Genomic DNA, 18843 nt, shown 5'->3' with positions numbered 1-18843 from the left:
ACCTTTCGTTTCCGAAATGCGCTTTAAAGGAGTTTCGTAATTAAAGTACTGAGAATTTTACTGAAAATAGCGTCTATGAAGGTGGGCGCTAATCACGAAGTAAAAACATAACACAACTCGTCGTTTCTAAAAACCAATGTTTGTTCTATTGTGTATAAGCACTGAATCAGGCCATGCTTCTGTTTTTTTGGATATGCCTGTATAAAAATCACGCAACTTTGCGGTTTGCAAGCTTTTGTATTAATAGTAAAATTGTTTAGGCAATAAAGTAACAACAGAAATATGACCAAACACACGTTGAAAATCCCTGAATGTAGCCACGTGGACGCAAGGCACCACGATCGGCCCGAAACGTTTCTTGGCCTCTCTGCGAAAAGATGTTTTCGTGCTCAAAAATTGAAGCGCTATTTGCATGGACGAAGCTACTTCGTCGATTCACTTTTCCACCGTCCGTGTTTCATGATTCGATATTTTATCGATTCCATGTAACCCCTATGGGTGCAACCACACACATTAGCCATGTATAACCTCTTATATCACGTATGAGCTTCCATAGCCCCTTTTTTGCATTTACGTTGACACGTCAAATTACGTGTCTCAAAGCACTAAAGAAGGTTATCGTAATATTACTGTGCTTTGGAATGCTTTAGCAAAAGTTCCCAGATACTTAAATTTTATTGCTATGTTTATTAACAAAGGAATATCTGTACCTGCAATCTGTGTTTGTTGACAGACACTGTGTTGACAACCTAAGATGAAATATTAGACTTTGGTACCCTGGTTGCTTGGGAAATTACGTTCACACGCGCGCGAAATATTGCTTTGCTTTCCGGCAGAGATTGATTTATCTGCTTCGACCGAGCACGTGAATTCCATTGCGTATGAAAAAGTACGGACCTGTGCAAGGAGGAAGCATTGCGGGATTTTTGCAAAGCGATGTAAATTCTACGCGGAAAGTTCACTACTTACAGGGATCTCCCCATGTAACAGGTCAGAGTCATATGTTTGGCAGTAACACGCACTTAACAGTTGTATGGTTATCCAAACACTACTGAAACAGAGAATCAAATCCAAACAAAATGTAATGGTTCTGATGAAATCACTCACGCCAACTTATTCACGGGCGCCACCAAGCGCTTGTCGCTTTACGGAGGATTACCCGCATTACCATGCTCCCGAGAAAGAATTGACAATCACATTTATTTGGTGTTGTTCTCTGCTATGCAGCACAATAATCGCCCATTTCGTGCTTGAATTGATTTAAAGCATTGATTTATTGAATGAAACGTGTTTGACCAGCGTAGTCAATAATGTCGTAAGATGGGTATTGATAATTATCATACATAAGAGATGATTCTCAGAGCTAAAAGCCTGATCCCGACAAGCAACAACCTTTTACAAAAAAGGTCACTGCACAATGCTTAGTCATCTGTCATAAACGAATGAAGTCATTTTATACCTTGGCACCACATGCAAGGCATGCATTACACAGATAATTGCGGACTAATGTGTTGTTTTTGCGACTTGTATTGATATGATACCACGAGTTTTATTGGACACTGCTTGCTCTTTACAACAACGATATAAAATCCGATGCCCAATCGATCGTTTCTGTATATATTATGTAAGTTTCCGAACGACTACACACATTGGAGAATCAAAGTTCGCGATGATTATATAGAAAAGCTGATTCGTATTTCAGAAGAGCGAAAGAGGGTGGATTAGTTATTTTGGTAGAGAGAGGGTGTTTGATTTTTCTAATCGCTAATGAATATTTAATTTTTTCCTTTCATAGTTTTATTGAAAAGTTTCGGATCGAAACAAATGAATTGAGTAAATCAGGGTAAGTCAGTTATTATTCAATCACCAGCCCCTCTAAATACATTTTTTCGAGGTTCGGGAAAAAATATTCATTACCAAACGTAAAAAAAATGTGTGACGGGTGTACTAATAGTAACTTGAAGACTGAAATTAAACTCTCGGGTAGAATCCAATACGATTTTTTTCGTCCCATTTTATACGATTGTTACATGTTTCTTTTTGCCCAGTCGTTCCTCATAACACATTGCATGGCTTTATTGTCCATTCGGACTTTGAAAAGTTTTGTTATTTCACGTCTTTTTGGAAATATAAGTTTGGAAATTCCTTCGTTTTGCCGCAAAATCTTTCGTCATGCATAAGTTACAACGCTCCTAAGAAGATTGAGCCCCTGGCAGTGTTGGATTCTATGATTAGTCGGTAGCGCTGACCTAAAGAAAGTTACAAGAATTTCACTCCGGCCTGTCACGGTTTTAACAGGTGACTGACACGACCCGTCACTCCGACACCGCGAGCGCTTGTTGTCATTCTCCTGTCGCGGAGATTTCGACTAAGATTGATGACCTTTTTTCTAGTTAAACAGGTAAAGGAACAGAGCCGTGTCCCTTGAGTCTTGAGTTAGTCGGGAATTTTACGATGAGTAATTTTTGCCAAAAAGGTCATTTTTGCCAAAAGGTCACGAACTATAATGAACGATTGAGGTACAAGGGGCGAATCATCAAAGCTAAAAAGGTCATTCCCATGTATTTAAATAAATGGTTTCGGTATGACTAACTTAATGAAGGATTTGGACATTCAGAATAAAACTCTGGGATGTTAATCAAGCCCTGTGGGACTGTGTAATACATCGGATATTTAAATTACCTAATGTTGTTTTATCCGAGAAATGATTGCATAGTTCAATGTGAACAGACAATAAAATGATGAACGTGTGAACAGGTAAAATAATACAGATATTAACTGCAATAACGCTTACATTTAAACTCTACAGTCTAAATAAATGTTTAAGACCCACAATTTACCAAACAAGAGCACGGAAAGCCTTTATTATTCAACTGCTATGTGTCGCTAGAGATTCGTAAACCAGCTTTCCGTTATTTCTCTGATCGGCGAAAATCTCTCCAGTTCTCGACCGTCGGATCCCTCTCAGGTTGAGCAAACAAAACAAGCACGACAGAGTTAATTGCCAGGATGCGGATTCGTCTGCACCCTAAAATATCGCGACCAACATCAACGGTGCATTAGGCTCTTCTCGATTAATCTTGATATCCGCGCACGATTACGCGCTTATCGCCGGAATGACGTCGCTAGTGACATATTTTCGTTGTGGATTATGCAATTAGCCTCTTTCATCTTGCTATCGTTTGTCTTGCAAGTTCGAGTTGCGATGCCAGTCGCACGACAGAAGTTTATTGCGCCAAGAACTCAGGACACTTACTCCCTGCGGACACGGAATTTTGGATTTTCGACGATAAGTTAAAGACATGGGAATTTGTCATAGAAGCAAAGCTAATGATGACATACAATTCGGCGGGTTGGTGCTATTCCCTGGTTTCCCTCGTCATTTGCGCTTTTTGTTTTTTCCCTCGGCTATTTTGCATCTACAAAAAACATCGCGACAAATGTTCCACATATTGTGTGGAAAAAACTACTATGCATACTGGGGACCACTAAACTTACAAACAAAAAGAGTTTTAAAAATGTTTCATATGCAAATAGTGCAATAAGATCGACGATTGCATAGATTGAGCTCAGAACGCAAAATTCGCTGAAATGATTAATGAGGCGGCGACCTCGAACAGCTTGAACTCTACTTGGACGGGTTGACTATAGGTCTGCCCAAAACAGGAATGCGTAATGGAACGTACTTAATTAACCATGAGCTCGATTTACGTGTTTCCATGTCTATTTATAAACTGACGGCGGGAACGACACCTGAAATTAGACCGGTTGTGGATTTTTGCGAAATTTACCCGTGGCCATGAGGAAGAAAATGTGTTTGGCGTTGCGGGCAAGGGACGATGTAACTTAAGGTTATTCCCTTCTTGATCCGGTCAACTTATGGCACGACCGTTAAAAGAACGAATGTGTTTTGCCCAAACCCTTCACGACCGGTCAAATTACTGTAGAAATACCTTGACCTGAAAGGTCCTCAAGGTTTTTGGTGACTGGCGCATCGCGTGTAGCTGGTCTATAGGGCAGAGCCGCACAAATAAACAAATAAACAGAGTTTGTTGTTCCAGTTACGTACATGAGGGCCATTGGTGGGTCGGCTGTTTACCGTATTGACCACTTGTGCACCGCCTTGCAAACGAGAGGCCAATTTTCACGCGACCGACTTCAAACAAGAAAGGCTTTAAAGTTGTGATGTAAACATTTACCGGCGTGTGGAGTACGTCGAAGCATGAGGTTGCAAAAATGCAGGGCATCTGATTGCAGCCAAATTGCCTGACAATTGAAAAAAAAGATCAAAGACAAGTGCAAAAAATCTGTATCTAAATGTTAGGTCTTGCACTTGTAATGAAATGCAACGAAGGTGGTAATGGCCATGTGTTATTGATAGGCGATTTTATTGATAAGAATTCCAATGTTTGTGATCGGTACTGGTTCACTTAGTTTTCTCTTCCGAAAAATCCATCGTTATAGAACATCAATATTTGAAGGTGACAACGCATAAACAACGTCCATTGTAACATCAATATTTAATTCAGTTCGGGTCGAGGAAGATTTCAAATAATACATTTATTATGCATCTGACAAGCTATAGGATGAAATCGCTGATTAGGGAGTCGTATAATGTTCTGAGCGTCAGTAAGCTCTGGTGCAACCGTTTGGAATTTCCAATGCTAATGTGATTTTGAATCAAGTTACATCTGGAAACTGTTAGTCACTGGAACTTTTCCATAAAGGGTAATGAGATCCTGTGTGCACGATTTCCTGCGAAAGGGCGCGGTTTAAATACAACCGAACAACCTCCGCAAGGAAAACCAGATAACCAGCAATGAGGATTAATGATTTTCTTGGCATTACTACGGACATGATACACTTTCTACGACTCACCTGTTAACCTCACAATCGCGGTGTAGACGGAAAATATTGGGGCAGCGCTTGGTACGTCATTAGCGGAGAAATGGCGCCGCGGTCGAGTAGCTCCGCGAAGTTCCGCGCGCAGGCCAGCAGTGCAAGTAGGCCGCGTCGCACTGTCGATGTTTATCTGATCACGAAGTGCGTTGGAACGTCCGTGGTGGGATTGCGCGCAGTAAAGCTTTGCCAGCCGCGTAGAGGCAAGGTAGATAGCAAAGACTGAGACAGTTGCACTAACCGTCTGTAGTATCTTTCTGCATATACCAAAGCTTCAAGGCAACAAGTGTGTTAACCGCAAAGGAAACGATTTGAGAGTTAAGAAGTGCAGGTAGAGGGTTGGGCTGACTAAAATCGTTTGAAGACGAGTGGTCTGAAAAGAAAAGCCTTGTGACGCGCGAAAGAAAGGCTTGGTGTGAAAAGCGAATGCGATTACGATATTTTTAACGCCAAGCAGTTAGCGCGTTAAGTAGGATGCCAAGCTAACTCTCAACGTGCTATTAAATGTCGCTGCGATTAAAAAACTGGGGCCCCATTGTCTGAAGATCTAATTGTAGATTAATTTCAAGCCGTCACCGCACTCGCTTCGGGTCGAGACATTTTGGCCTTCTTTTTCATTCTGGTATTATGCGGACCTACGCAAACCGCAAGAACAACGGACTTTTAATGGGTGTAGAGGAATGTGACTAATAAACTGTAGTTTATACTTGCTTAAGCTAAAAATAAACATTCATAAATACATCATTCCGTCAATAGCTTCAGTGTTTTTTCGCAGGTATTCAGTCTTGTGTGGCGCATTGTCCTCTGTTAAGAACGCTGTTCCTTATTATAATCACATCAACTTGTTCTCACTTACGACACGACATGAAATCCAGCGCCATATTGTTTGTTGCTCTTGTTATTTCGGCGGCTTACGCCGATGGCAGTTGCAAGCTTATGGGTAAGTGTTGGTCACTGCTCCTTTCGATATACGTCAGCTATGGACTGATATGCATAAAAGAAGTTGTTTATAGATATAACACAAAAATTTACCGATTACACAATGCAAATAAATATAAAGGATTAATAATGTCGGAAACGTATTATATACGAATCAATGGCACTGTTTAAGATTCCTAATTTGATATTATTAATTACATGTTTATCGTACCCTGACTCCCGGTTCTAATTAACAAACTGTTGCAACTAAACTTTGGAAGATTTATCGTATTTTATAAGCGAGCTCCCGCGGTTTGTGTAAAACGTTTTTAGAAACGTAAATCCCTTATTTTTTTTATTTGTCCTTCAGGCTACTACAGAGACATCAAAATAGAGGGATGCGAGTTGGTGAAGGTTTTTATCAACGCTTGTCGAGGTTGCTGCAGATCTGTTTCGTATTCCTCCGACTACGCAACCATCGCCCGTTCGCACTGGAGGCACAACATCACCTCAAAGTCCTCCTGCTGCATCATTCACACCCTCGTTGAGGTAAAAATCACACTGCTCACATTATGTTTCAGGCAACACGCAATATTTCGGGTACTCATTATTTTGCCTTTTTGCCTCCTTATGGTGGGAAAATATTTTCCAAAACAGCTTCTCAGATTTATCGTTATATCCGTTTGATGCGCAGAAAATGTGCTAAGATTTAGTACAAGTTCAAAATTATTAGACACTTGGTTATATGATAGTTTTAGGATGCAACGGAAAATGGCGTAACATTAACCAAACTGTAATTTCAACATAACATGAAATCAAACTAAAATGACACATGGGTGTGCCAGTAAATGTTTTTGTTTGATTTTATAATATTTACACTTTTTACTATGATCGCTCTTATTCCTGACCAACACATATTACGTGTTTTGTGGACAAAACGATTGTACACCTATAAGCACAGAACATTTTTTCACAAAATATTTTCTTGAGAAAGCCACAAAAAATTTTATACATTTTATTTGAGGTTTTATCTGAAAAGGTCATCTTATACGCTGCCAACAATTTGCACGTTTGAATTTGCTCATCAAATGCCATGGAGAAACACTTTTGACCTTTCAGCGTCGCATAATTTGTTGTTTGCGACGCGATTACATCTTCTGTAAACAAGCTTTCCTCGTCATACTTACGACCTTGTTTGTTTGCGAAATTAGGAGCTTGTTGCGTTGACCCATGAAACGGAACCATTTGCCAGGGCACATGGAGGTTACTAAATCAATTGTTGTGCTCATCAATCAGATAACGATATGTCGTGGCCATCCTTCTTTCATTGATCCCACCTGCATTGGAAGGTTTTAGCAATGAGAAAGTTTCCCAGAAACCCCTGTGAAAATCGCGCTCCGTTCCTGGTAGATAATAAATAATACAAGGGCACAAGATTAATGATGAGACGAGTGATCGGGCATCTTTTGAGACCGCATCGCGGAAGGCAATCTGCGCGCTCGAATTAACGGCATTCCGCGTTAATAACTTGCTGCATTGCCGTCGCCACCCCACCCTCATTGCCTTTTCGACGCCTGTCGCACGGAGGGCGTTTCTGTGTATATTTGCAACTGCGATGCGCTGTCTGATAACGCGTCTCTCCTTAAACCGTAATGGATGAGGCCCGGAGAAAGGTATTGGTTTAATCTTCCTTCAACCGCAATGTGATCAGTCAGGGAACTTTGTTCTAAGCCCCTGCCAAATATCACGTTCCTCTTTTCTATTTCCTTGTGAAACGAACGGCACCTTTCATCATTTCCCGTTCCTCATATCGTGGGGTACTTCATCACGGCTGTATCGTGATCGACTGGCACCGCTGCACAAGGCGCAGTTGCAGCCGTGCAAGATTTATCTTGTCCCTGTGCATTTAACGCAATACACCTTGGCCGATATACGAATGCCTAATGCACCCTAGGGCATTAAATATGGTGCAAGGCACAGGGCAAATGGTTTCATTTGGTGGCATGATTGTATCAATTTTTATCGGTGCGGCCCGTTGTTTTATACGAAAGCAAATCGAAGACTAGATCTTGGTACCTTGTCACGCACCTGTGGCCTTAATGCAACTTACAGTTTGAATGATTTCGATTGATGCACAATCACTGACTATGTCAAAACAAACATGACAAAATAGGCTTGTGCCTATTCCCCGCAGTGAGGCGATAAAATAAACCACAAAGATCGGTATAGCTGCTTTTAGCAAGTGGAAGCCTTCCTGGCAACCAGAAACACACGGCCCTAGTATGGATCGGTCCAAAAGAGTCGACGAGCGTTTGTTTTTGTTTTCGTGACGGTGGCAGTGTCACGAGGGACTAGCATTCACGTAAATCGGTTGCTTGCAGATCATCTGATGGTCGTAATGTGCTTGTTTTTGAGATGGTCGAGACCTTCTCCATATTTCGCACGACCGACCATCCTGTTTTGGCGCACGTCTTGATGTGACGCGTTTTTGACGTCACACTATCTACAGATCGAGTAAATCGTCGACATTCCGGCCATCAGTTAATCGCCGGGTGCTTGGAACTCCGCGGGCGAATAACGCGGTTAACGATAACTGGTCTGTGCGACTTTCGCACGCGCCGGTCAGGTCAAATCGTCGTAAACGCTCATGGCCGAATGCGAATCCGCACGCAACCTATATGATTGTCGCCGTGGCGCGTTCGCGTGAGAGACTGCTGGCCCGCAACCGTGTTGCGTAAACAATCACAACCAGGTCCAATGTGCATCCCTACACTGGCAAACAGGCGCGATTCCCAAACAGTCGATAGCATCGCGCGCCAAGCGATTGTCATATATCGCGTGGCAGAGGAGACGATACTGAAGACGATCGAGAGCCAGATTTCGCAGCGATAAGGCCAGCGATTTTCAAATGTGCAGTGTCATGTGTCAATTCCTTTTGGCTTGCTCGTGATTGACGGGCGAGTCGCAGCAGGACTCGTAATCGCGTAAACGCTGTTTATCCAAAGATCGCGCAGTGCATTGTTATGTTGCCGTCGCCAAGCAGTGATTTTTCAATTACCAGGTCTTCGCCAGAATGGTAATTCCTTGCCCCCCCAAGTGAGCAGTTACAACAATATTATTACAGATTCGTTCCCTCGATCATCCCAGCGACGAGTATCTTTGTGACGTCACTATCGCGAAATCTCGCCTGCCACTCAGCGGCCAGTGAAGCAGCCGCGACGCGCATTTTGTTCAGTTTATCGACATTCATAAAAAGGGGCAAGTTCTGTGCGAATATGGGCCCGGGAGGTTGCCGCACGCTCGTCAAATTGCCAGCGCGATATTGTCAAAGCGTCAAATCGAAAGATGCCCCTTTCGCTGTCGAACAATAATCCTATGAATATTTAAAGAAACCCACGACTTTGGGTTTTTTCTATGGCGATTTCGAAACGCGATTCGACCAGTTCCTTTTAAAAACCAAAGGTCGCGGTGCGATCGTCTGGTTTGATAACGTAATGAAAATTGCATAAACTCTTTAAAATCAGCGAACTAGCCTGCGATAAAGGAGGTAAAGATGGTGTAAGTAGCGTGGAAACATTTTTTCGCCAACATCGCCCTGATTCGACCGATATTTGCTCAAAGACGTATTTTGCAAACCTGAGGTCAAGTGAGTTATACAGCTGCTCGTGTCAACGGTTAGAAACCGAAAATTTTCCCGCCCTAGCCTGTGATTACACTTTCGGTGAAGGAGTAGAAATGTCGACGTCGCAAATTGTGGGTTCCTACCAACCGCAAGCATACGCTAAGGTGCCGTGATTGCACACCGCAGCGGCAAAGGCAACGAAATTGCGTGACAAGAACGCAGCTCACCTCAACACAAAAACACGCACTAACGCGTAAATTCGCCAGATCTTTTCAACGATAATGTCCACACTTTGCCGCGTCATCACTTCCAAGAGCTTAAAAATAAATTAGTGAAGATCGTCGCATCGCTAATTAAGCGAAATTCGGCGTTTTTGAAAGGTTTTCGTGTTTGTTTTCAATTTGCTCCAGCTTTAACTTGCGTCACCATGTGTTCTATCGTTATTTCTGCTTTTCACTGACATTCAATAATATTAGCATGGCAGAATTAGTAGCGCAATAGTAAAATTATAAATGTGAAATTGTACGCAGTTATTCCGCTTTACCCATGTTTACGCCATGTAGAAATTTTCCCCATTGGGTCATCGTTTATGTTGCGCAAAGATCGAAGCACAAAGCGTAAGACTCAAAAGTCAAACAAGACAAACAATAATTTTTAACATGACGGCCTATGTTTAAATCATAAACCCTCACACTTTAAACCCCTTGACCCCAGAACTCAACTGTGTCGCAGGTAGCGGTGTTTGTGAAGTTGTCACGACGCCGAAACTGCAGTTCTTCATCTTGTGCATCATTAATGCACCGCTATTGCACGAGGTCTCATGGTAGTGCTAAGAAACATTGGGACGCGGGTGAAGGAGCCTATTGTTGCGGTGATAGGTGACAGGGCGTGGGACACTTCGGCCTTTGTCGCAGCGAAACCACAGCGAGTTGTAATCTGCGATATTGCATCAGCCTCTTTTGAAAGCTTTTCCTTCTCGCGGAGTGTCGTAATTTTCGCACAGGGCGTCTACTTATTACTCATTGTGGAGAAGCGATCTTGTGTTTAGAGATCGAAAAGAAGCAAATAAATAAATAATTGACAACTTGTATAATGAGTAACTTTTAATCGAGTTGTGAGCAATACCTATAGGTCCCTGTCACAAGGACCGCCCAAAAGTATTTTATTCAATTTTAAATTTGCATTTTTGCATTTATATAACGTCAAGAAATCAACATTAAATGTGCGTCCAATAGGACATGTTTTTTTTCAATAATCTCGTACCGACACCACCTTAGCATCATTTGCGCATTGTTTGATACTAACCCGTACTTTCCTAAAAAAATACGCGTCTACATCAAAAATTGTTTTTAGAATTTGTTTGCAAAATTTTCCAGACCTAATTGCCGTGTCAAGTAACTCCTATCGCAATTAAGTGGCTATTTAGGAAAAGTTTCCGCCATAAAACCTGTGTGCCAATGTATCATTTCGTCGAACTCTTTTTCTGAGAAGTTAAAAAAGAAAAAAAATGGACTTTTCTGCATTGCAATTCAGTAAAAAGTCTGATACAAACAATGTCAATGTGCATTTTCGAGAAAGCCCAACCCCATTCGGGAAAGACAACTTTCTCATCCGACAAGAGCACGATAACCGCGGCACGCATACACCCCCCGACCTAATTTCCCAAACATGGACGCGTTGACTACTAAGATAACAAGCGCACAATTAAGAATTTAACCTATCGCAACGTCACGTCTAGCCCAGTTATGCAAGAACGTGGTCGACTGGAACCGAGCCCTTGTCGAGATATACAAGAACGATCTTGCCATTAAGTTGAAAACTGTCAAAGTGACGGGCAAATGTTGATCTTAGGACGAAACATAAAGTCACCTTGTAATTACTACGAGACCGTTCTGTCAGTTGACGATCGGTGTCGGCGAGCTTCTGAAACTCGACCGACACGAAATCCTGATCCTCAATTTCACGCTTGTTCCCGAAATTTCCATTTGCCGCCGCGTTGGTCGTCAGACATGCCAACGTCATGAACTTCAAAAATACCGATTGGAGTCATGACACACATCAAGACCACGTCGTCTACAGGTCATTTCGAAATCAAAAGTGTGTAAAGCTACAGAGAAAAGTCAACGGTATAATGTCTAAAAAAGTACGGGAAGTTACGGTCATGGTGTTTATCTTTTTAAAGTTTTCCAAAATGATTCATAATGTTCCCTTGAAATGTTTTCTGCGATGTTGGGTAACTTTCTCCCAAACATTCCCAAGTCAGAAAAATAAGTGTGTGTTTGTTATTTTCGACCACGTTCCGTGAAACAAGGGGGTGTTGGGGATATCGCGTTCGTGCATGTTCCTGATTACTCAAACAACGTTTCCATATAAGCGAACAGCAAATCGTGGTTATGCACCTTGTCATGTTCACTCTCACCATCGACGATAAACGGACTCGGGCAAGATTATGATGAGATATGGTCTGGCTACGCACGAAATCGAAACGTCACCGAGTTTTATAGACTTTCCGGGCTTGCTGTGACATATAATGGTGACCCCGCATTCCAAACGCCCCAAATTTGGAGCCATTTCACACACTTGAAGTAGGCTAGAGTAGACATTTCGTCTATACATTCGGCGTATATGACCCGACTTGATTTTGGGCGATATGTTTCGATATTTGATTGCGTGGGCGATATACTTGCTTGTTTTGCGTAAGAGCTTTAACACCAAACAGAGTAGGTACTTGGCACCGATTTTGATAGATGAAGTTCAGTCACGCGACGGTCTTTCACATTGCTTGCAAATATTCTAAAAACTTTCTCCCATGTAATATTTACTCTGCGGCTTGTACGACAATTAGGAAAAGTACAACGTGCTAACACCTCATTACCTAGGCGTTAACTTTATCCAGGTGTTAAAATTTGCGACTCCAAGCGCATGCGCGGACAACGCGGTGTTGCGCAAATAAGCTTAAAACTGAAACACTATGCCACCACAAGAAACGGAGCCGCCTATTCGCGGAAATCTTGCGTTCCTGGAACCTTGTTGTCAGTGTAACGAACTGCAATAACTTCTCATTTACCTTTGCCTGAAGCCTTTCATATGGTTATCCACAGTAGCGCCCAAGCTTTAACTTTGTCGCCACAAAAACAAAGGTAACAGATTTACTCAGGACCAAAACTGGTTAACATTCATTTCAAGTCGCATCAACAGCCAATCTAACCTGCATTAGATTTGGATGACTGCATATAGATTGCCATTGTTTCGAACCTATAAGGCCTGATGCTTATATGCATGGGTTTACTAATTAGAATTGATCCATGTGATTTATGCATTCGGCAACATGGGTATTGAAACGTATGCGTGTATGCACCGGAAAAGGTATTTTCTCTGAACCAATACGCTTTTTTTTCCATAAACCCTCACGCATAATAGCGTTAAATTCTCCCCGATAATAGTAATTTGCATTGGAGATTGATCGTAGTACAATTCCATCGTAATTGAAACTTAACAGCGTCGGTAATGCGCGACATCTTGCCAACATCACGCCGCAGCCTAAACGACCTTTTTCCGTCTGTCGAAATTGCACCTATGTTTACTGGTGAAAATTTTGGTGTTTTTCAACGTTCAATTACGAATCGGATCATGGCATCTTGCCAGAATCAACTCGCACCCTTTCAGTCACTCAAGGTGTATTGCAGCGCGTGGATATGACATCGCCCTGATAAGGCTTCAACTTGCACGCCACGGCTTTTAGTCGGGAATCTCTAAAAGGCATTATTTTAATTAAATATCCAGCAAGAGCTGGTATCGCGCCGTTGCATCGCCCACTGCGTCCCATTTACATTGGGAAGCTAGGCAATTGAATCGCAATTGCCACCGCGTGTACTCATTCAGGGGCAAACGCATAGCGCCTGGAAGTCCACTAATTTTCTTCGGCGTCTTTCATCAAATGGGTATCGAAAACAAAGCTCTCCATCTCGCTACGTCATATCTGCGATGGCATCTTCTGTCTGGGCAAGAACATTAGAGTGCGGAAACAGATAACGACCGGCAAACGTCGCTTTATGTTTCCTGAGCATTAGCGGCGGATGTTTTGCTTGACCGCTTGTATATATTAGAGATCATGCGATTGGAGATGAACGCGTGCCCCCCAGTTTGCGACATTTTGTTTCCTGGTGTCGCCTCGGTTCGTGCCGACGGATGCCGTTGTTGACGCTCGCAATTTTCACAAGTAAAGACGCCCCCTTCCCGGTCACGTGTGAATCAGTCCCTTATCGTCGAAGCAACTCGGCTTAGCGCGCACGCAACCGCGTCATACAACATGTGACAGGTCTCAATTTAAGCCAATATCGTTCTTAACGATCGAGCTATTAAGGTATAGACCTATAGGCTGGTTAGATAGGCCACCAAGCACGGAAAGCCACGCGCCCAGCGGGTTCAATCGACGTGTTGACGAACCGTCAAAATGCCCGATCGTATCGCGGCGTGTGACGCTGGGTTTTCGCACGCCTGCTATCCCGTGCCCTCTGATAAAGGTGGCACCCGATAAAAGTGCGCATTAGGGTTACGCCACGCCGGCAAAGATGCGCTTTAAGGTTTGAGTGGCGTGACCAATCGCATGCCGGAGAACAAAACAGATTTGCATGTACTGGTATTTGGCCAAACAAACAAATAATCAACACATAAGACCACATTGTTTGATCCTTCCCCTGTACTGGAGGGAAAAAATCTATTGCGGAATTCAAGTTTATGTCTGAAGGGCCAAAGCGTTTACGCTCAACTTTTCTTTGTTGCCTATTATGTAGTGTCAGTTTTCGTACGTTTGCTGCGGCTTTCAGTAGAGTTCATTCAACAAAGCGTCATTCAACAAAGAGCCGGACAGCTTGCAGGTACAGATAAAATCGCGAAAAACAGCCTTGATGACATTTTGAACACATACCCTGAATATACCCCTGTACGTTTGACAGGATGTTTATGCCTAAAATAGCTTGCTGGTGAAAGTTCCAACTGGGATCTACAGAAGCACGTCGACCATAGGATCGAGTTTCGTTTTGAGCTGAGTTTGACCCGCGCCGATTATGCCCTGCAACTCTTGCGGTGTCGGTAAATATTTATGGTTTTCCCACAACGCGAAGACGCCTTGTTTGGCGATGGCCAACGCCGCATGCGACAAATATTTAGCCGATATATTTCTTGTCAAAGCAGGTTTTCAGCAATGTTTTCACCAATAGTGTTGGTGGGTTCGTTTGTAAAGATATGCTTAAATACCTGCTATTATAACAAGACAACATCTTATGTAAGGCACATCGTGGGGGCGGAAATCATGTTTATTGTCTCCTTATCGGGGCAAGAAACACCCACAAGACCGGTGTTACATAAGCGATATGGAGTCACTCTTATTAAACCAACTGTATATGGCGAACATGTGGCATACACGTCACTCGGATTGGAATGTGAAGGCGGTTTGTATTCGTAATCTGTTTGTCGGCAAACGTCTACGGAACCAGTTGCAAAACTTTCGCAGTTTCAGAGGCCATCTCTGGATCGAAAGATCGCCGCTTGTTTGCAGGTCGAAGATATTAACCGCCGACCAACGATTATGACGTAAGCAACAGCGGCAAAATGTTTGTGCCGTCAACTGTTCGGTTTGGCGGTTTTTGCTTCCAAGACGTTGTGTTCAATTTTTCATTGCTTGGAACACTTTTCTCCAACAATGCATTTTCAACAAGCACGAAACACGCATAAACTTCACAAATTTTAAAACAATCGAATGCCCGTTAATGTGATTTGAGAAGGATAAAATACTCCTTTTACCATTTTTGTCCATGGTGCGTCTCCGAAGACGTCTGCATCCCGGATGCATCAGGCAACAAATCCGGTAATTTGTTGTTGCAAGAAAGGGAAATCTGGCATACGCGTTGTTGGTAAACATGTTGTGGTTTCCACTCCGCATTGAATTTCCCGCGTTACACCCCGAAAATCGGCTTGCAAACCCCCCTGACCGGGTCACGGTAAATCCTCAAAATATTCGGAAGTTTTGTTTGATTATTTTCAGCTCAAATCGATTGCGAGCGCGAATGCTTTCGTTGCCTGCGCACTATCGCGTAAGCTTGTCACTCAAACGTTGTTGGCAAAATGTTTCTTACACGTCGAGTGGGTTCTCCGCCAAAACAGGCATGCGTTTAAACTTGTCTGCAGAAACGCAACCAGAAGGCACTGCTAGTGGTAAAACTAGCTTGACTTGTCAAAGAGAATTCCTTGAAACTGCATTCGCACCACAATACGATTGCGGATTAAGAAGTAGCGCCACACACGCAGATCCTATTTTTGTATCCACTTCGTATTAGCTTGATTGAATTCGTCTTTCCGCAAACTTGAAAATGAGCGAAGGGAAACTAACGAAATCTTGTCATATGTGGTAAACAAAGGAGATTGTGGAGTTATGTACTGTATAATTTTGTTGATTTTAAGCACATGACACATTATAAAAAATTTTGATTACAAGCATCAAAATCTTGAGTTATTCTGGATATTTTGTTACCAATTTCTGCAACGAGATGCGTCCAGTAGACAGAATGTTGGCAACTGCTTGATACCCCGAGCATTAAAAGGCATTTGTAATCCTAGTTTTTTCGGCATGCCAAAAGCACAGCATATTCGTAAACGCCCTCCTAAAGCCACGGCAGTTACGTACCGCTATGTGACGAGCAAATAAACAACGGAATACCTGATGGAACGCAAAATCGAGGCGTCACACGAGACGCGGGCATATCGCACAACGATCGAAACACAATAATCACCTTTCTACGTTTATCGAAACCCCATCGTTGATTTCGAGTTGCGCTTAGTGGGATGCATTAGAATCGATTGCAATCAGACTTGCGCTTCGGACTCGGTAATGTGCAGTTTATTTCGCAATGAATGCATGTTGACGCAACACGCCGGTAATCGCGGACGCTCTTTCCGTCGGCAAGAGAGAAAGTCCCAAATACGGCGTTTAAATAAGTATCTAATTGGTTCATTTCTCATTCTAATGGGTTATTTGTTGTTTGTCTTGCACAGCAAACGTTCACAATCAGATGCGGCGGCAACATTATGGTAAAAAGCATCTACTCGGCCAAGGAATGCAGGTGTGGATTGTGTGAGGAGGTTTAACACCTGGCGTTTCCGTCCCAACCCCTAGCAATCAACCCAGCTTTCACATCTCCACTTCATCCCACAATCGCCCGCAAAGTTTTAGCAGCTCAAACGTTTACTCATATTCTATCCATTGGCCCATTTTTACACTGATCCGTAGCTTTAGCTCGCTTGCTTTGCGACATGTGAATGAACCTGATGTTTTAAAGGCGCAATATTATAATGTCACAAGCGTTGCAGAAGTAAACTATACTGGTTTCAAAATAAGTTATTTATCAGTGTTATACTGCACCAAAGTTACAACTGTACGTGTAAAAGTATGTGGAGTTTTTGTTTGTTCTTTGCATGGTTTTCAACGTGCAATTTTTTTACTCTTAACTTAAAATTATTTGATGATTTCAGGTCACTTCCTTTGAATTAAATAAAACATTTTAGGATTCAGCTTCACGCGATAGTACCTGCTGCCCTGTTTCGTGTTTTTGCGTTTATGTATAAGGCTGTACCGTGGTTCTAAAACGGCAGTGCATATACGTTTGCATCAAAATGTCCTCAGTTTTAAGACATTTCATATTTCAAGCACCAAAAAAATATTGTTTGAATATTTGCTTTGTTTACGTTTTTTATTTGCGTTCCGACTGCTTTATTAAAAAAGAATTCAAACTTATATTGCTTGTTTATTAATGTGTGTGCTCGTGTTTCGCTTATTTATTAAGTTCCATTGCGATTGTTCTAAACAAACCCCTTCCACCCTTTCAGATGGAATGGAAAGAGGCAAGTTTAAGTGTATTTCGCTTGCTTCTGCATAAGAAACAAAACTCGTATACCTTCTCGCATGAAAACAAACATATGAATAGTCAACAGAACAAGAAAATAAACACGATATCGGAACAATCCTTATCGAATCTACGCCTGGCATGGGTTTATTTTCGTATCGTTCCTGACCCCGCCTGCCATTGTATGAATTTTTGCATGAGCTTTTTGAAACTGCAGCCATTTTTTTAGTTTGTTTATCGTTGTCACATTCGTAAATACCGGTGCCGTTGCAAGTTTTGCGCTTTGCAATAAATCGTCAGGCATCTCGAACTGTGTGAAATTGTTGAGCAGGATTTTGGACTAAAGTATGTATGTTCATATAAAAATAAAAAACTACACATAAACAAAATATCAGTACAGATTTATCTGAAAAATGTCCAGAATGTCGTTGTTCTGCTTCATAAATAGTTCAAATTCCGTTGAAGTTCAATTGCAGTTTATTTCGCAAACAAAATTGCAATGCCAACAGCCTAATCGGCATTGACGAGTATCCAGCATTGCTTGATACAGAACAGCCAAACCGCTGCGACACAAAGACTCAAGTGTCCTTTGGGCAAGATTAAAGACGTGTCGTCGCATCTGATGCTTACGCCCGATTACGTGCTGCAAGCGGCCGCAAATTTCCCGATGGCTAGGCGCCTAAACAGCGGCGGGATATTGGAGTTTTGGTGCTTGAAACGAAGATCAACAACGATCGCCTGTGTTAAGATCGGCCGCGACTCCCAGCCGGAAATTAGCGGCCTTAGTGAAGTGCAAACGCTCGGCAAACTCGTACTCAACGTTGAACTGTAGCAAATCGTGCGGTGGCGAGATACTATCGTTTCGTATGACATGCCAATTATCACACAGGTTTCTATTCTCGCCGATGTAAAACTCCAATGCGATTCGTTTGGATGCAAAAAAAAGTATTTATATTCCTCCACAAGGTCTCTGCCCGCTGAAGCTCATATTCGACCAGAAATATGTCGCGGTTCGAGGGTAAATGACGTCCCACAAAAGGTTCTGTTTATGTCTAATTAACCGTTTCGAATGCTTATCAATCATCGTAACTAAAAACGTGACGGGTGACATGTTGATAGACATGCCGTCATCGATTTGTCAACCACAAAGTTTCTAAATTTAGCGCGGTCGGGTACTTCTAGTGCAAATATAGAGGTCGGCACAAACGGCAACAATCGTTTTCGGGTCAATTTCGACAAGGCGCTGCCTCGTTATCGATTCGCGGTCTTACACTTGAAATGGTTTAATGTCCCACCGCATACATGTAGTTTATATACTTTTGTACTCGAAGCGGGCCCGGTTGATAATCACCCGGTCGTCGGCCGCGATTCGTGGCGGTCTGCAGTTCGAAGGTGTTGTGATAACAACGGGCGGAGATGGGCGTTGGTATCCAACGCATACAAACATTAAAATGTTGCATGTAAGACCACCGAAGCAACAACATGCACCGGATCCCGATATATGCA

At 42.5% G+C, this 18843-nt stretch overlaps 1 protein-coding gene across 1 annotated transcript; it reads left to right on the top strand.

The window, feature by feature from the left end:
* Positions 1 to 5679: 5679 nt before the first annotated feature.
* LOC145898945 (glycoprotein hormone alpha-2-like) lies at positions 5680 to 17633 on the top strand. Its single transcript, XM_082987622.1, has 3 exons — positions 5680 to 5839; positions 6188 to 6366; positions 16490 to 17633. The coding sequence occupies exons 1-3, from the start codon at positions 5764 to 5766 to the stop codon at positions 16580 to 16582; spliced, it is 348 nt and encodes a 115-aa protein (XP_082843748.1). The 5' UTR covers positions 5680 to 5763; the 3' UTR covers positions 16583 to 17633.
* Positions 17634 to 18843: the final 1210 nt, after the last annotated feature.

Source organism: Ascidia mentula, chromosome 4 (genome assembly GCF_947561715.1).
Source record: "Ascidia mentula chromosome 4, kaAscMent1.1, whole genome shotgun sequence".
NCBI lineage: Eukaryota > Metazoa > Chordata > Ascidiacea > Phlebobranchia > Ascidiidae > Ascidia > Ascidia mentula.
Note: the sequence above shows the minus strand (reverse complement) of the source record. Positions and strands in the feature narration are given on the sequence as shown.